Raw genomic sequence first — 15,172 nt, forward strand, 5'->3', positions numbered from 1 at the left:
GGAGTGCCCATATGAGGAATAACCGACCACCGACGCAGCACCAGGAGACGCCCCGTTTGCTAGATCGAGAGACGATTCCAGAAGGTCTCGCGTTGGGTTCTGGCTCGCATGCGATGCATGAGCGCGTGTTGCAGCTGCTACATGGAACATTGCAGGACAATTCATCTACCGCGCCGTCGGCCCAATCTTGAAATAGACGACGAATATTGAGCTCTGAGGCAAAGAAGGGTTCCTGGCACTTGCGACATGTCGCTGTTTTGAGATGAGCCGTGAGCTCCTCGAAGGTATTCAGGGTGACGTAGTTTGATGGCGTTTCTTCGTGGTAGTGTGCGGCTCTTTCGTCGTCCTTGTCAAGTCTCCAGTCTGACTGGCTGGCGGTTGCAGCCGAGTTACCATGGGTCGGCTCAGAGGCGGAGGGCTGCCCTTTGGCATGTCCTTCCTCAGGGTCGTCCATCAACTTCCGCCGTGTTTGCATACCTGACTCAGGTTTTACACTGGCAATAAGATGCTTCCTCAAGGCCCGCAGCGAAAGATGGATATCGTAGGCCTCTGAGATGTGTTGTCGCGTTAGTGGTAGTAATTAACCGTGAGAATGACCCGGTGTGGTTGAATGCTGGCAATGGGTGCGACCAGAAAACGTGGTGCAAGCGTGTAGACCTAGTTTCAGTGTTATGTACGAGCGAAGAAGTCGGGCAAGGCTGGGGCGCAGTCACTTCAAGCACGTGCTGCGGCCGGTGAATGCTGATAGCGCTTGTGCGTAGTGAATGAATGGTGCAGTGACGAAAGAATGGACTGGCGATTCCCAAGTTGTGCTCAGAGAAAGCTCTCAAGAGATGAGAGCGAGAGGGAATGCCTAACTACGGATAGGCGCAGCGTCACACGTACCCAATAGAACCTCAGGGTCACACCAGGCGACAGCGCGGCTGAGACCGATTGAGCTGACCATGTGACGAGTCGCTACCAAACGTCATGTTTTGGAAAAGAAATCACTGTGCATACAGAGCTGATTGGAAAAGGCTGACTAGAGAGCACTGTATGCAATGAGGGATCGGTCCATGTGCATGCAAAGTAGAGAGGTGCCAGTCGAAGCATGGCGCCCAGCGATAGGTGTTTCGGTGTTATCGGAGATAGCCCGCATTCCGTCATCGTTCATGGAACCACTTGCATCGCGACGCGACTGCTCCCCCATCCATGTCTCACCGGGTTGGAGCCGCCGAGTTACCGCGATAATGGGCCAAGGAGCATCCCACGATACCCCGAAACTGACACTGGGTGCGTATACGCAATCTGCCACTTCTCCATCCTCGATCGCCGCTGCAGAGTTGCCGCCTAAGCATCCTGACTAACAAATCTCCAGAGCAGCTCTCGCAAACCATAGCCCAACGATTCGCGCAGAAAAGCTTCTCGCCTCTCGAGCTCTACTGCTTCAACTCCGTGTTCCGATCCCTCGCTGATACCGAATCCGGTGTGAAATACTGGAGCGAGAGCACGCTATGCCGCTTCCTCGAGCTGCCAGATGCGCTGGGCGTGGGCTCTGTCGTCTTCCAGATGGCTAGCTATCTCGGCGCATTCCCACTTCCTAGTCAAGCGCCAGCTATACTTACACACGAGGCGCTCCTTAAGGTTGTCACGATCCTTACGGAGAGATACGGGGCTGTGCTCAAGAAGAGAGGAAAGGAGATCTGGCTAAGAGAGCTCTACAGGAGTCTGGCCATATACGACAAGGGCATACGCTCGAGTTTGGAAGACAAGGAAAAAGAAGAGGTGGACCACAAGTCGAAGCAACGGAAAGAGGGAAGCAGTAATCTGGGCTTTGCGATCGATGCGCCAGAAGAGGAAGAAGAAGGGGAGGGCGAGGACGACGATGAGTTGGTGCTGGCTGCATTGGACTCTATGGACGCCATTGATGCGTTCAAGCATGGAGAGCAAACGAACGTACATCATTCGATCATACCGACCGACAACTTCCTCAAACTGGTCGAACTACTGCTGCTTATTGCGCCGATCGATGCGCAGCAAAGCATCTCGTCGCTGGCACCAGACCTCTCAGACAAAAGGGTAGCGGAGCTGCGGCGGGCCGCGAATGTTATCCTGTCGTCTTTTGGTGTGGACAACCATCCCGGTGTCACGTATCGCACATTCAATACTGTCGTCTCGACGTCCTTGCCGTACCTGTTCGATGGTCTCAACCCACTCTTTGAGCACTTCCTCTTCGCAAGAGACTTTGACCTCTCCAAACGGAAGTCAGGCCCTGGATCTCCCACCCAAGAGAGCAAACCTGTGATACCTCCACCAAAAGCAGAACTCGAGCCAGTCCTTCACGAGCCGGGAGAGATCTTGAATTTAACGACACTGGGCCAACTGTCATTCTTCATCAAAGGCAGCAATCTCTTCCGGCGGCTGCGGCCTCTATATAGCGGCAATACACATGGCTTCAGCATGGGATCTTTCGAAAAGCACGTCTTCAATTGGCGTGCGCCCACCATCCTCCTCGTAAAAGGCCGCCTTCTTCCCGCAACGCCCTCCAGCACCCGCGAACGCGCACTACAGGACATGCTACCACCTAAACGCTTACCAGACAGCATAACGTCCACTTCCCCTAACCAAACCCTCATCTACGGCGCCTACATCTCTTCGCAATGGAAACACACTGGCAAGACCTGTTTTGGCGACTCCTCGACAGAACTTTTCCAGCTCTCGCCTACGCACGATGTCTTCACGGCCTCAACCTTTAGCAAAGACTATACCTACTTCTCCAAATCCCCAACTTACCCCGCCGGTGTCGGTCTCGGCACACCTATTCCCACACAGTCAGCTTCCTCATCGCAGTTCTCCCACTCTCCCTTCCGTCCTGGCCCGGTATCCTTGCATCTTGACGATGCGCTTGAGTTTGGTATCTTCACACATCTTTCTGAAGGTGGTGGCTCTTTCCATCCAAGTAAGCTACCGGGGAGGAAGAAGAAGGATTGGCAAGATCGCTTTGAGATTGAGAGTCTCGAGGTTTGGGGCTGTGGTGGGGACGAGGTTGCAGAACAACAGAGGAAAGAGTGGGCGTGGCAGGAACGCGAGGCAGAAGCTAGACGGAGGGTCAATCTTGGGACTGGAGACGTGGAGATGGACCGGGAGTTGTTGAAGATGGCGGGCATCATCTCGGGTGATAGGAGTGGAGGTAGCATGGGATGAGTGACTGTAGTGGTATCGATCACGATGTAACGACATGCATGACCGACACGGCGTCGATATCGTGAGTAGATTCCATTTGCTGCAGTAGCTGAGTGTTTGTTCCAAATTGCTGTGATACCCGTCTAAACGCCTGTAATGCCTTTGTATGCATACATATGATACAGCTCCTCCTCTTTCCCAGGTCATCTCTCTCAACTAACCTATCCCTCAAGGTATCGTCAAACTCCTTTCCCAGTATCTCTAGTATTCACAATCACATCTATCCTTGCCTACACACACTATTAGTATACTCCAATCCTCAAACCCCCCACCGCGTCCACCCCCAGCCAAACTCACCTCTGTTTATGCTTGGGATTCTTCGAACAGATGATATACACATATCGTCCCTTCTTCCTCCTCACGCTCTTACACCCATCACACAACTTCTTGACCGAACTCCGCACCTTCATGCCGCGCGTTTGTATCCGTCCACCCATGCTCAGGCCATTGAAGCCGGAGACGAGGTCCCGAATGCCGTTGCTCGATTGCTGTGAGGCTTGCGCGCGGAACGCGGAGAGGGTGGGCCGTACGCAGGAGCATGTTGGTGTGTGGATGTGTTGGGTGCGAGTACGGAGGGTGGTGCGGAGGGTTTGGGTTGAGCATGGGCGTCGGAACGCGGTGGTGAGGGCGCGGGATAGCATGTTGGCGACTGGGGTAATTAACGGGCGCCGCGTTCGGCTACAGAGGACGTGCGATGGGGGCGGTTGTGCGTTCTTGCCGTGGGTATGATACTGGTGATGCGTTGATGGTGTAGCCGCGGAAAATATATGCCAAGACGCTAATCTGCTGGAGGATATCGCCCTTCCAGAACGCATACCTCTACAACACCACGATCTTGCATTCTTGCTATCAACATATGCATGTACTACTCATTGTGACTACCTGCAACTGTTAAGAATTTGCTTTGATGAGGCCTGCTACATTGTTCGCCTACCCACTACCTATCGGAAACCGCGCCCAAATTGAAATCCAGGACCTCCACGACCGCCCATACTACCAGGACCATGGAAACGATCTCCTTGGCCGTGAGGCGGCATCTGTGATCCATATCCAGTCCTACTCCCGGACGTAACCCGCTGGCTCGGCGAAGGCGCTATCTTCCGTGGAACGTACGTTGCACCATGTTTTTGGAGAGCTGCCTGTAGTTGTGGTAGCACTGTTGAAAAATCCGCTTCATGATTGAAATTGCCCATCCATTGCGGGGGGAGGTGTCGATTGACATGGTAGTTGATGGGACGACTCGTAGCGTCGACTGCCCAATGCTCGACTGTGCGCAGAATCGTGTCTGCATGCTTGCGAAAGTGGAGGTTTACAACATCTTTCCAGAAGCTGGGTGGATCGCGCGCCCAATTCAGGATTGCGTATTTTGTCGTCAAGCCACTGATCAGTTTGATGTTGAAAATACCTTCAAATCTTGCATCTGTAAAATCCACTGGGACGTTGTCGAGAGGATTAGCACCAAAGATCATGGCTTGGACACTGATGAGGATTTGCAGGATAGTCGACTCTCCCGGGCGCCACTTCTCGCCTGGAAAGGTTCCAAGAAGAGAGAGACACACTATAATGAAATCAACACATGACCTGGATCAAGACTTGCAGCAAGCTTACCTTTTCCATCCGCGTGGAGATTGGGATTGAGCATGAGGTGGCCGCCTTGGGTGCCGCGAAAGAACATCTTCGGCGGTTCATACGGAAACTCGGCTGTACACCAGAGATCAAACTCAAACAGACCGTTTTCATACGGCGTGCCTTCGGGACCGGTAATGAGGATTCTACATGGATTAGTTCCCAGCTCAGACGGCAACAAGTCATCAGGCCACTTACTTCATCACGTCAAGTCGAGACATGGCGTGTTTGACATATATACCAGAAGACAGCCCGGTCTTCAGTGTCGTTACTTCAGTAATGAGTCGTTTGATACGACCCCTCGGCGATTGAGTAATCGCCTGCGCTTCTCTCGCAAAACAGAAAATGGGCCAGATCTGGTCATCCGGCACTTCAATGATGCCATGATCTTTCGGTCCTGCGCCGCCGTCTCCAATCTGGAGGTACTGGGAAAGGTCCGAGATCTCGCGACAAAGCCACAACAGGTCCGTACTCTGTTCATCCTGAAACTCGTGCCGTGATCTTTGGGCACCGTTCAGCATGACTTGGCTCTGGATGTTTAGATTGCGAAGATTTTCGGCGAGCGCAGAGCCTTTTTGGCCCGATACTTTTCCTGGGAGACCTTGGAAAGATAGCGTGAGGAGGTTGATGGTGTCTGGCAACACAACACGCTCGTCGAACATGACGGCCTGTTTCGATAGTTCGTGAACTCCGACGTTGCGGAGGAAGCCGAAGAACGCCATGTAGAGGTTCTTCCTTTTGGTCGCGTTGTCCAAGCTGTCGTTTCTGAGCAGTTCCGCGGCCTTGTCGAGGACCTTGCTGTTGATCAACATGGACAAGACGGCCTTTGGTGGGTCAACGTCGAAGCGTGTGATGTTTGACTTGTTGTGGTCCGGACTAGGAAATAATACTGCGAGAAAGGCGAACAAGTTCTCGTAAAACTTGTCCTTTTGTTTTTCTGCGTCCAGAGCTCGGTGTTTATCCGCATCTCGGTCCGCTCCTGCACGGTCGGTGCCACCATAGTCCTTGATCTTATACATTGCTGCTATGCTAAGATTACTCTGGTCGTAGCCTGTGCCCTTGCCAACAGTTTTGCTGGTCTTGCTTTTCGTTGTAGCATCAGTCTTCTTGGCCTGGCAGTATTCGCGATCGAATCCACAGAGCATCACCCAGATGGTGAATAGTCGTCCACGGCTGCAGCAACACACTATCTTGGTACAATTCGCTGGTATTTCTACTGCTTTGGACTTGTTGGAACAGGCGATGCAACTGGCTGTTGAGCACTTGCTGCACTTGACCTGCGAACTGATCTTCGCTGCGACCTGTCAATTTCTGGCATCTCAGTATTGAGGCTTTCGAGATTACCTTGTCCACTGAGCCAACTCTGGAACAGTGTGTTGACGCCACCACTATTCTTTATGAAGCTGATGTTGCAGGTTGGGCATTTTCTGTCAAAGAGATAGCCAGCAAAATCACTGTAGGTTTTAAACTCGGCTGAGTTCGCGTTCGTAGGTGCGTTGTACGCTCGTGCTGCTCGTCATTAGCTCTTATCGTTTTCTCAATACATTATCATTACTTGCCTGCGTTTTGGCAGCTCATTGTGTTAATCTGTAAGAGGCGCGTGTATGTAAGTATACTGGTTGATAGGATAGACGCGGCAGAGGGATAGGAGTTCCAAAAGACGAAGCTGGCAAAGAAGATCTATGTTCTTTTCATGGAAAAGCATCACACTTCACTTTCCAGATGCCACGATACAGGACGGTGAAGAGCATTTCTGCCCACTTTACCCATGAATTCATACGTAAAAATAGCTTTCCTATTCAAGCCTTCGATATACAACGTCAAGGCAGTCAACGCAATCTCAGCTACTGACAGCGCCTCTTCACATGTTCCTCTTCATTTGTCTTTTCAAATTCATTAAACTCGTCGTGACATCGGCAACGAGGGGTTGCTTGGGCATCTGGTCTGGTCAGCGATACCATTTCCACCTCTTCTGCTCCGCCATTAGCAATCATTGGCATATTAATATTTGCTGCTGACTCGCCAGAAGGGTCCATCGCTGCGGGGTCCATCTCCGGCACTGATTGTTCCAAATCTTCGTCTTCAAACTCATTCAACACGCCGTCGTTTATCTCATTCGTTTCCTCCGGTTTTGCTTGCTTCTGCCAGCTAAACAAGAAGGCTAGTCGCCGAATTTTCGATCCCGTGACTTGACCTGGTAGTCTCTTTTGGTCGACGTTCTGTCTGCCTGTATGTACAATAAGGTCGTCCTCGTCGAAGTTGCTTTCGTCATGCCAGTCACTGTCTACTCTCTCTTTTTCCTCTATCGCTTTCTCCAAACCCATGTTCAGACTATCATCTATGGAATCATTTCCTCGCACTTGAAGCATCTCATTACCACAATCGTCGATCCACTCCATTCCATGTCCTTCCGGTTCCTCGTGTTCGTATTGTATGCGGCCGAGACGATCGTAGCTGTAGTCGCTCTTGAAGCTCGTGTCGACCCATATGCTACCTGCTGGGCTGGCGTGTTCATCCGGCGTGTAATAAAGAGAGGATCGCCGGTAGTATATCCTTTGTCGAGATATAGGCGAGGGAAGATCGTCGGCGAAGTACACTCCAATCATAGCATGTGGATGTAGATGGAGCTGAGACGGAGTTTGGGGTGGAGAGCATGGTGGTATCAACGGCGATGGTGAAGCGTAGATGGTTCAATCTGAGGCGGATGGGGAGCGTGGCGCGAAGGGCGACCTGATTATATTCGCTCCGTCGATACCGTTATCATTCTGTTTGTCTGACTCTGATAACTGATCAGAGGTCCCATCAAAGCATCGCAATATCTCTTGTTCAGGGTTAAGGCTAAGTGGGAAATGCGGGATCTCGTTTTCCTTGTGTCCAGCAACAGAAGTTCTTTGAGGCTCGCCTCCCACACAGCGTATTTTCAAGCGCCTTTTCGGGAAAAAGGTTTCGCTCCATCCTTCCGCAAGAAACGGGGTTAGCATCGCGAGCTCCAACGCTTCCATACACCTACTGGAATCCATTACTGACGCTGGAATCGTCAAGCCATTTTGATGAGAGTCATCTTCCCATGATCTCTCCTCTTCTGCACACTCCTCGTATAGGTCCACCAGATTAGCCCATCGAACTTTCTCAACATGCCAAATCCGCTTAATTGCATGGTAGATCTGAGATACTTCTATGTCTTCAGAAGAGCAAGGCTTCAAGGGCCCGCTGACAAGGCGCCAGACATGTGCGATTCGATTCAGGGAGGCAATACATTGTCTCATGAGACATTCTGGGAAGATGTCGTCCATCTGAGGGTTGCCAGGATGGACGGGGTGCTTGCAGAGGCGCGCGATCAGTAGACCTGGCGTTCCCTCTTTCTTGTTCCCCTTGTCCTCGCCGTCTTCATCAGCCGAAGAACCCTCTGTATCTCGCATGTACAGCTGTTCCTGGACCCTCTGTGTATTCATGAAAGTCCTAAATGTATGCGGACTGGGCATCCTCCCCTCTTTCTCCTTTCGCACCGCTTGTATTGTTCTTCTCCATACTCGTCTGGACGGGTAAAGCGCTGCTTGCTCGGGATCCTCGATATCGGTTTGCCAATCAACGTAAAGTGGGTAAAGTTCTGGCCCAAATATTTGGGCGGCAGCACTGCTGGAGGTGATGGGCTGGCTTGTTGTAGCGGTGGAGAGAAGAGAGTAAGTAGCGGTCGGGCTCGCGGACATAATGATATTACATGTATGCTCTAGATGCGTGATATGTAAGCGGAAGAAGCAACCGCGTAAGAAGAGTCGTTTGGTGAGGCGCGATCGACTGCAGCCTTGGTAATAGCTCGGTCGATGGGTCTTTCACTCAACCGTGAATCGCGCCTGTGGATTTTCACCTCGCACCTTCTCCTATGTTCATCTTCTTTGATAACTTGGTCCGCCTTGGAAGAATTGAGTCCAAGAATCGCTCTTCTTATGCAACACTATCATGTCTTCGTTTCGCGACGAACCGTTGTGGTGAAGCGCTCATATCTACCACAATCCCAGTGACATCTGAGAAGGCCCTCCCAAATGAGGCATCGCAACCGTACCAAAATCCCAAGTGACATACCAGAAATCATTCTGGCACATAACAGAAACATAGCACTCCATGAATGTACAAGCGCTCCATTGTGTCGTCTGGAAAGCAAGGAGCAATACTCCGAACCTCTCAGTTTGAGGAAACTGTATAGCTAGCAGACCAGTGATGCTGGAGGGAAACACCTTTCATGTGAAGTCGACGCTGCAACGAAAGAGAAAGCATGGTCAAGGCTTGTGATGGCGGAGATTGTGGGTCAAAACTCGCAAAAGAACAACGCCCAGCCGCTCATGGTCCTAGACGGTAGTAGCTTGATTTGGAGTTGAAACTTGGAGATTGCTTCAGAAGTGCCAGCGCAGATACGAGTGGGGGCATGTCAGTGACGGCAGTCGCGAACATAACATTGTTTGCTACCGATTTGCGCGTAGATAGAGGGGGTGAGTTTGCGTCTAGACCAGTGATCACGTATCTGTGACCGTGCAGCACGGAATTTGAAGCAAGGCCTGCATAATGTAATGTAGCTCGCATGCAAGCTATCTATGCCGACCAAATCGAAAACGGACAATGCCCACGGCCAGCAATCAATGGTTTTTGGGGGGACTTGCTCGATGCAGTAATCCACGATGAAGCGGAGGAGGATCCGGAACCCGAGGGTGAGGTTTTTGTGGATATATGTCGTGCGCCGCTTCCATGTAATGCGAGGGCGCGTTCCAAGATCATTGTATCCATGCATCTTACCATTGTCAGTTTTAGGACTAGTGGGGGTCTCCCGTGGCTGGGGTGGCGGCCGGGGATGGCATACTGTTGACCGTTAGCGCAAAATGGTGCTGTGAGGCAAGTGTCCTGTCGTCGTGGTATGCAAGCGAAACATGAAGATGAAGTTGTTGGCGGAGGGAAGGATGAGCTGATGATGGTTACGGATTGGGTCGGGCCGGTCAGTCAGAAGGTTCGGGAGACGCCGCTGGGCTTGTGGCTTGTAGGTGGCGAATGTCTAGTCCACTTGCATGCCGTACAAAAGTTTGAACAACACCACTGCGAGGCTGCAACGCATTACACAGACATGATGCTAATAGTCTCATATCTCATCTACCACTGTCATCCGTGTGTCGAAGACTTGAAAAGGATACGATTGGTGCAAGGCGGATGACTAAGCAGTGGTACCGAGATGGCCGATGCTCGGACATGAAGATAGACGCTGCCCTATCCCTTCCGTCCAGAGCCCCCTCCTCTCGACTGTCGCATGTCGCCGAACAGCAGAGATCCCCAAATCGCCCAACAGCGATTTCGGCGCGTCTAAGAGTGTACTACATGCTATTATCGAAGCTATAAAGCGACTGTTATGTCCAGCTAACCCCGCGACTAACCTAGGCTGCAGCTACGACTGGACATATACCAAGGCGCTCGCCCTTGGTTGCTGGACCTGTCCATTACATACTGATCAGATTAGCAACCAATCCTCCCCACGACTAATTCGATTCCCCACAATGTCTGGACCATATCTCCACGGCCATCACGCCTCCGTCCTCCGCTCCCACAGCTGGCGCACCGTCGAGAACTCCTGTCCCCACCTCCTCCCTTACCTCAACAACCCTTCGCTCAAGATCCTCGATGTAGGCTGCGGGCCAGGTACCATCAGCGTTGATCTCGCTACCCGCGTCCCGCAAGGTTTTGTCTATGCCATCGATCCCTCCGCCGAAGTTATCGAAAAGGCACGAAAACACGCAGAAGAAAAGGGCGTCACAAACATACGGTTCGAGACTGGAGATATCTTCGAATGGAACAAACTTGATGGCGTAGAGGAGGGTGGCTTCAATATCGTACATGCACATCAAGTGCTGCAACATCTACAAGATCCGCTAGGTGCGATGAAGGAGATGAAGCGGTTGACCAAGTCAGGTGGCGTCGTTGCAGTCCGAGATTGCAACTACAGCGCCATGGACTGGTACCCGGAGCATCCAGGCATGCATAAGTGGAAGGATCTGTATATCAAGATCGCGTTCGGGCTGAAGGCACATCCCAATATGGGCAAGTACCTGCACGCGATAGCCATGCAAGCGGGGTTTCCAAGAGGCGATATCGAGGCTAGTGTAGCTGCCTGGACATTTAGCACACCAGAAGAGAGGGAGTTCTGGTGCGGACTCTGGGCTGACAGGACTGTCAAGAGTGACTACAAACAGAGGGCTCTGGACAGCGGATACGCGACAGAGCAGGATCTAGAAGAAATTGCAGCGACGTGGATAGAGATGGAGAAGAAGGAAGACGGCTGGTTCGCCGTTATCAACGGACAGGTCATATGCCACGTTAGGTAGGGTTTATAGGTAATCAGACACCTATGTTGACCCTGCCCTCGGTCCTTATTTTCGCGCCACGCCTTACTCCTTCCTATCGGACAAGATGCTTAGTACTTGGCCCCGCACCTCCACGTTACACTTATCCCACGCTTTCCGCTTGCCTCCAATCGCAAGACCCACCGCACTTACCGCGTGCCAGTCATCTGACGGCTTATGCACTAGCTGCCTAGGCCTGTCGTAGCTGCCTGTAGCTACCTGAGCTCTCTATATCAACCCCACCTTGCCCCTCCAACTCTGAGCAGCTACCAGCCCATTCCACAACATTACAAACACTTCAATTTGCCTACGACTCTCAGCAAAACCCGAAACCAAAAGCCAAAATGCAGTCCACAACCGTCCTCGTCAACTTCCACGGCGACTGCCCAAAGTGCGGCGCTGGCATCAGCGGCGACGCCAAGACCTGTGGATCTTGCGGCAGCGTAAGACGCGTGCGGGAATCCTCTTAGTCAAAACATAGCTAATCTCCATCACAGTCTTGCCCAGTCTAGATGTTTAGAGATTTTCTTTTGGAGCGGGACGACATAGTTCGAGGAGATTGAAGGAGGGGATACCCAGAGGCTTGACGGGCACGGCGTTGATATGGGATGCGATGCTGCGACATATTGCGAGAAGAAGAGTTTGAACAGCAGTTGACGCGTCTAGTGAGTGATTCAAAGAAGCGCTCTATCAAATCATCTCTGCTTCTTGTCTTTCAAACTAAATTTCCATTACATGTGCTATACCCGTTTTCATCCACCCCTTCAGTCTCGGTTCTTTTTATTCGGAATCGGAATCTTCACTGCCGTACACGTGCCAGCTCAGCTCATATTCACTACGCTCTTCTCATACGCGTATATGTCAAGGGCTGTATTGCAAACAGCACCGCTGCCGTCAGAAACATGAAGGCCGAATCTGCTTGGCTCTTTTTGCACCGAGCATTGAGCTGGTCTCCATAGTCATTGGTTACGTTCCAGCACCAGGCCTCTTTGTCACTGCAGCCGCCGTTCAAGATGTCGATACCCCCGAGCGTGCCTTTAAAAGGATATTCTCCCAAACCCAATCTATTCCAGTTGGTGGAATCTGCACAGTTCATGCCTTGGAGCCGGATGGCTATAAGCTATTGTACATTAATTGACTTCTACTGCATCATACAAATACACGAGAACTTACAATACCCCCGACAACATTACCGAGTAGGAGGACAATGTCGATGACTACTTCGAAATATCCTCGTAAGCACTCAGTCCATGCCAACACGAATCCTGTGAGAGCGCTACCGATAGTGAGACCGCTGATGCCTGCTACACAGGGAAGAAGTTTTGGTACGTGTGATAGCTCAGGGTAATGTTCGGGATCGTGGCCTCTGATGAGCTCTAGTGATAGGCCCAAGGCTATGAAAGCGAGCAAGGCTTGCAGGCTTCGAAAAATGAACAGAGGGAACAGGTTCCCGGTGAAAGTCATTTTGGAAAGAGGTTGAAGGTAAACCAGGAGGAGATTGGTGCTATGCTTCTTGATTGGCTTCGAATGGTAAGGAATGGGAGGAACATATGCATGGGATAGAACAAATGGCGTAGGATTTCCAATAGGAGATTGTATTTCCATGTGTTAATGGAGCGAGCAGTGCGGGATTGCAATGATGTCTATGTTAGTTCAAGAAGCTGAGCAAATATTTCCAGCGGCAAAGACGTCGCACAATCACACCATGGATGGGTGCATCCCCGGTCCGCATACATCAAACAAACCGTTCCATACGATCATTTTGTCTGTGACACCGATGGTTTGCCACGCATAGTACGCTTTGACATATCAAGACAGATACGCCCTATGTGTAGTCGCTCTTATGGGTATCTCGCTGTCTACAGCGATAGGCTCATACGGATTACATACTCTCTCAATCTTCCACCCACCAACCCTCCATCTCTTCTCCGTTCTCACATATATTAATGTCCAAATGACCAATATTACCGGCACATTCGAAAGCATGACAGCAGTGCTACATGAGTAGAGGACACACCGGCTCCAGGTGCCCGTAGACTCCTCTACAAACAGCCGGTAGTAGTAGCATCCGTATTCTTCCGACGCATCCGGATAGTGGCCCCCACAGATAACATCATTGTGGTATGGATGGAATGAACTACATGAGTTCCCCCGTAGTTCAGAAGCCATCATCTGTAGCCAAAGCGTTAACAAAGTGGCGTCACCTGCGGTACAAGATCGTCGCAATAAGAAGCTCTAAACTTACAGTACCAACTGCCATGTTGAGTGACAGGATACCGCCATCAATCGTGTTTCTGATCCATGGGTGCAAAGAATTACGAAAAATGGACATTGAGAGCGCAGCAATCAAGGTTGACAGGCTCACTCTGGCCGAGGAACATAGAATAGGTGGAAGAGGGCCGAATTGGTATCCAGTGATCAACAAAATGGTGATGATGAAGACAGTGGCACTGAATATGGCTTGAATTCCGCGTGCGATAAGCACCGGGACCGAGGACGAGATGTGCATCTCGTTGGAAAAGTGATTTCCAGCTCAATGTTCTCAGATGCAAAGATAGATCGACAAGTAAGGTATCGAAAAGGAAGAAATTATGTCTCGCTTGGAGCCGTCTGTCAAAAGGCTGTGTCTTTGCACAGCCGGAAGTTAATATGCTCGGTGATCTCAGTGACAGTGTCATGTTGCATCCGCCTCAACTCAAACGGCAAATAATCGCAGAGTCGCACGAAACGGAAAGTATGTAGCCGCAACGTTTTATGTCATCATATCGTGTTCATTGTCCACGTATGCCACCGTTGGCACTTAGATCCGAACCAGAGTACATCCACCATCGTAAAGAGTGTGCTTCGCTTGGCGAATAAATACACAGAATACAGAAATGCTAAATCTTCCCGTGAACTGCGGACAAGAAGACGCGCTGGAAGGAAAATAGGTACCGTGGCCATCCAATCCTCCAGAAATATGCGTAGAACACTCTTGGCTAGTGGCAAGTCGCTTTTCCAAAGGGAAATCTTGTCATGACTGTGTGCGGTTAGTCTAGTAATTGATTCTAGGTCCGTTTAAACGCACTAACTCTTATACGGCTGTGAATCTAATAGCCCTTCTTCATACGCAAGAAAGCCAGCATGGCAGATACCGCGAGGACAAGAACGGTAAGGAACATGAAGACGCAGTCGGCTTGGGTCGATCTACACCTCGATACCATAGCTTCAGGGTCGGCGTACCAGTACCAGCACTCATTTTTCTCGCGGCAGCCACCATTGAAGATGTCATTGTAGAGAATCTTAGCCGCATTGTGGAAATCTGTGTCACCATTGCAGTCGACACCAGAAATCTTGATAGCGAGTACCTGCATCCTTGTTAGCCAAAACCCGTTCCGTCAAGAAGCCGAGGAAGACCGTTTCGGCCCAAGCTAGTACTCACAATTCCACCTGCCGCATTGATAAGAGCAACCACCGCGTCAATCATCAAGCCGACCATGCCATCTAGGAAGGACAGAAATAGAGCAGCGACCCCTAAAGCAGCTCCCAAGATTGTGACGCCACCCACGACAGCGGAGAAGCCCAGAGTGGCTGGGAGGCTACCCCAGTGGTGACCATGTATCAAAGAGACGGAGATCCCGAGTACAACAACGCCGAAAAGAGCTTGGAAGCCGCGAACGACAAAGTTGAGAATTGGGTTTGCGATAGCCATGTTGTTACTTTGTGCGTACAACGAGGTGTGTGTGTGTGTGTGTGTGTGTGTGTGTGTGTTCGTGTTGATGAACGTCCAGTCAGTGCGACAATGGTGATATCAATGTGATTGTGACGAAGAAGTTTCTGGCGCGTGCGAGTTGAGCGGAGCGTAAGATGTGAACAGAAAATGTAGGCACAACGGGTATCACCTCACTATTTACGCTTGTGCGCCTATGTCTTCATGCACGGCATCTGCTATTGGCTTTCCTCGGCTGTGC

At 51.0% G+C, this 15,172-nt stretch overlaps 4 protein-coding genes across 4 annotated transcripts; 2 read left to right on the forward strand and 2 right to left on the reverse strand.

Annotated features, from left to right (window-relative positions):
* Positions 1-1,229: 1,229 nt before the first annotated feature.
* On the forward strand, positions 1,230-3,183 carry ACET3X_004914 (uncharacterized protein; the record flags this gene model as incomplete). The annotated part of the gene is made up of 2 exons (XM_069451061.1): positions 1,230-1,272; positions 1,358-3,183. 2 exons carry the CDS (start codon positions 1,230-1,232, stop codon positions 3,181-3,183), a joined length of 1,869 nt encoding a protein of 622 aa, XP_069306958.1.
* Positions 3,184-3,442: 259 nt separating this feature from the next.
* On the reverse strand, positions 3,443-5,993 carry ACET3X_004915 (uncharacterized protein; the record flags this gene model as incomplete). The annotated part of the gene is made up of 6 exons (XM_069451063.1): positions 3,443-3,452; positions 3,520-3,871; positions 4,336-4,378; positions 4,443-4,780; positions 4,831-4,994; positions 5,047-5,993. The coding sequence occupies 6 exons, from the start codon at positions 5,991-5,993 to the stop codon at positions 3,443-3,445; spliced, it is 1,854 nt and encodes a 617-aa protein (XP_069306959.1).
* Positions 5,994-6,601: 608 nt separating this feature from the next.
* On the forward strand, positions 6,602-12,368 carry ACET3X_004916 (uncharacterized protein). The gene has a single exon (XM_069451064.1). The coding sequence runs from the start codon at positions 10,068-10,070 to the stop codon at positions 11,202-11,204; it is 1,137 nt and encodes a 378-aa protein (XP_069306960.1). The 5' UTR covers positions 6,602-10,067; the 3' UTR covers positions 11,205-12,368.
* Positions 12,369-13,991: 1,623 nt separating this feature from the next.
* ACET3X_004917 (uncharacterized protein) lies at positions 13,992-15,067 on the reverse strand. The gene is made up of 3 exons (XM_069451065.1): positions 14,644-15,067; positions 14,294-14,569; positions 13,992-14,241 (listed from the first exon to the last, which is right to left on the reverse strand). Exons 1-2 carry the CDS (start codon positions 14,911-14,913, stop codon positions 14,312-14,314), a joined length of 528 nt encoding a protein of 175 aa, XP_069306961.1. The 5' UTR covers positions 14,914-15,067; the 3' UTR covers positions 13,992-14,241; positions 14,294-14,311.
* Between the last annotated feature and the right edge of the window lie 105 nt (positions 15,068-15,172).

This window comes from Alternaria dauci, chromosome 4, assembly GCF_042100115.1.
Source record: "Alternaria dauci strain A2016 chromosome 4, whole genome shotgun sequence".
NCBI classification, from domain to species: Eukaryota; Fungi; Ascomycota; class Dothideomycetes; order Pleosporales; family Pleosporaceae; genus Alternaria; species Alternaria dauci.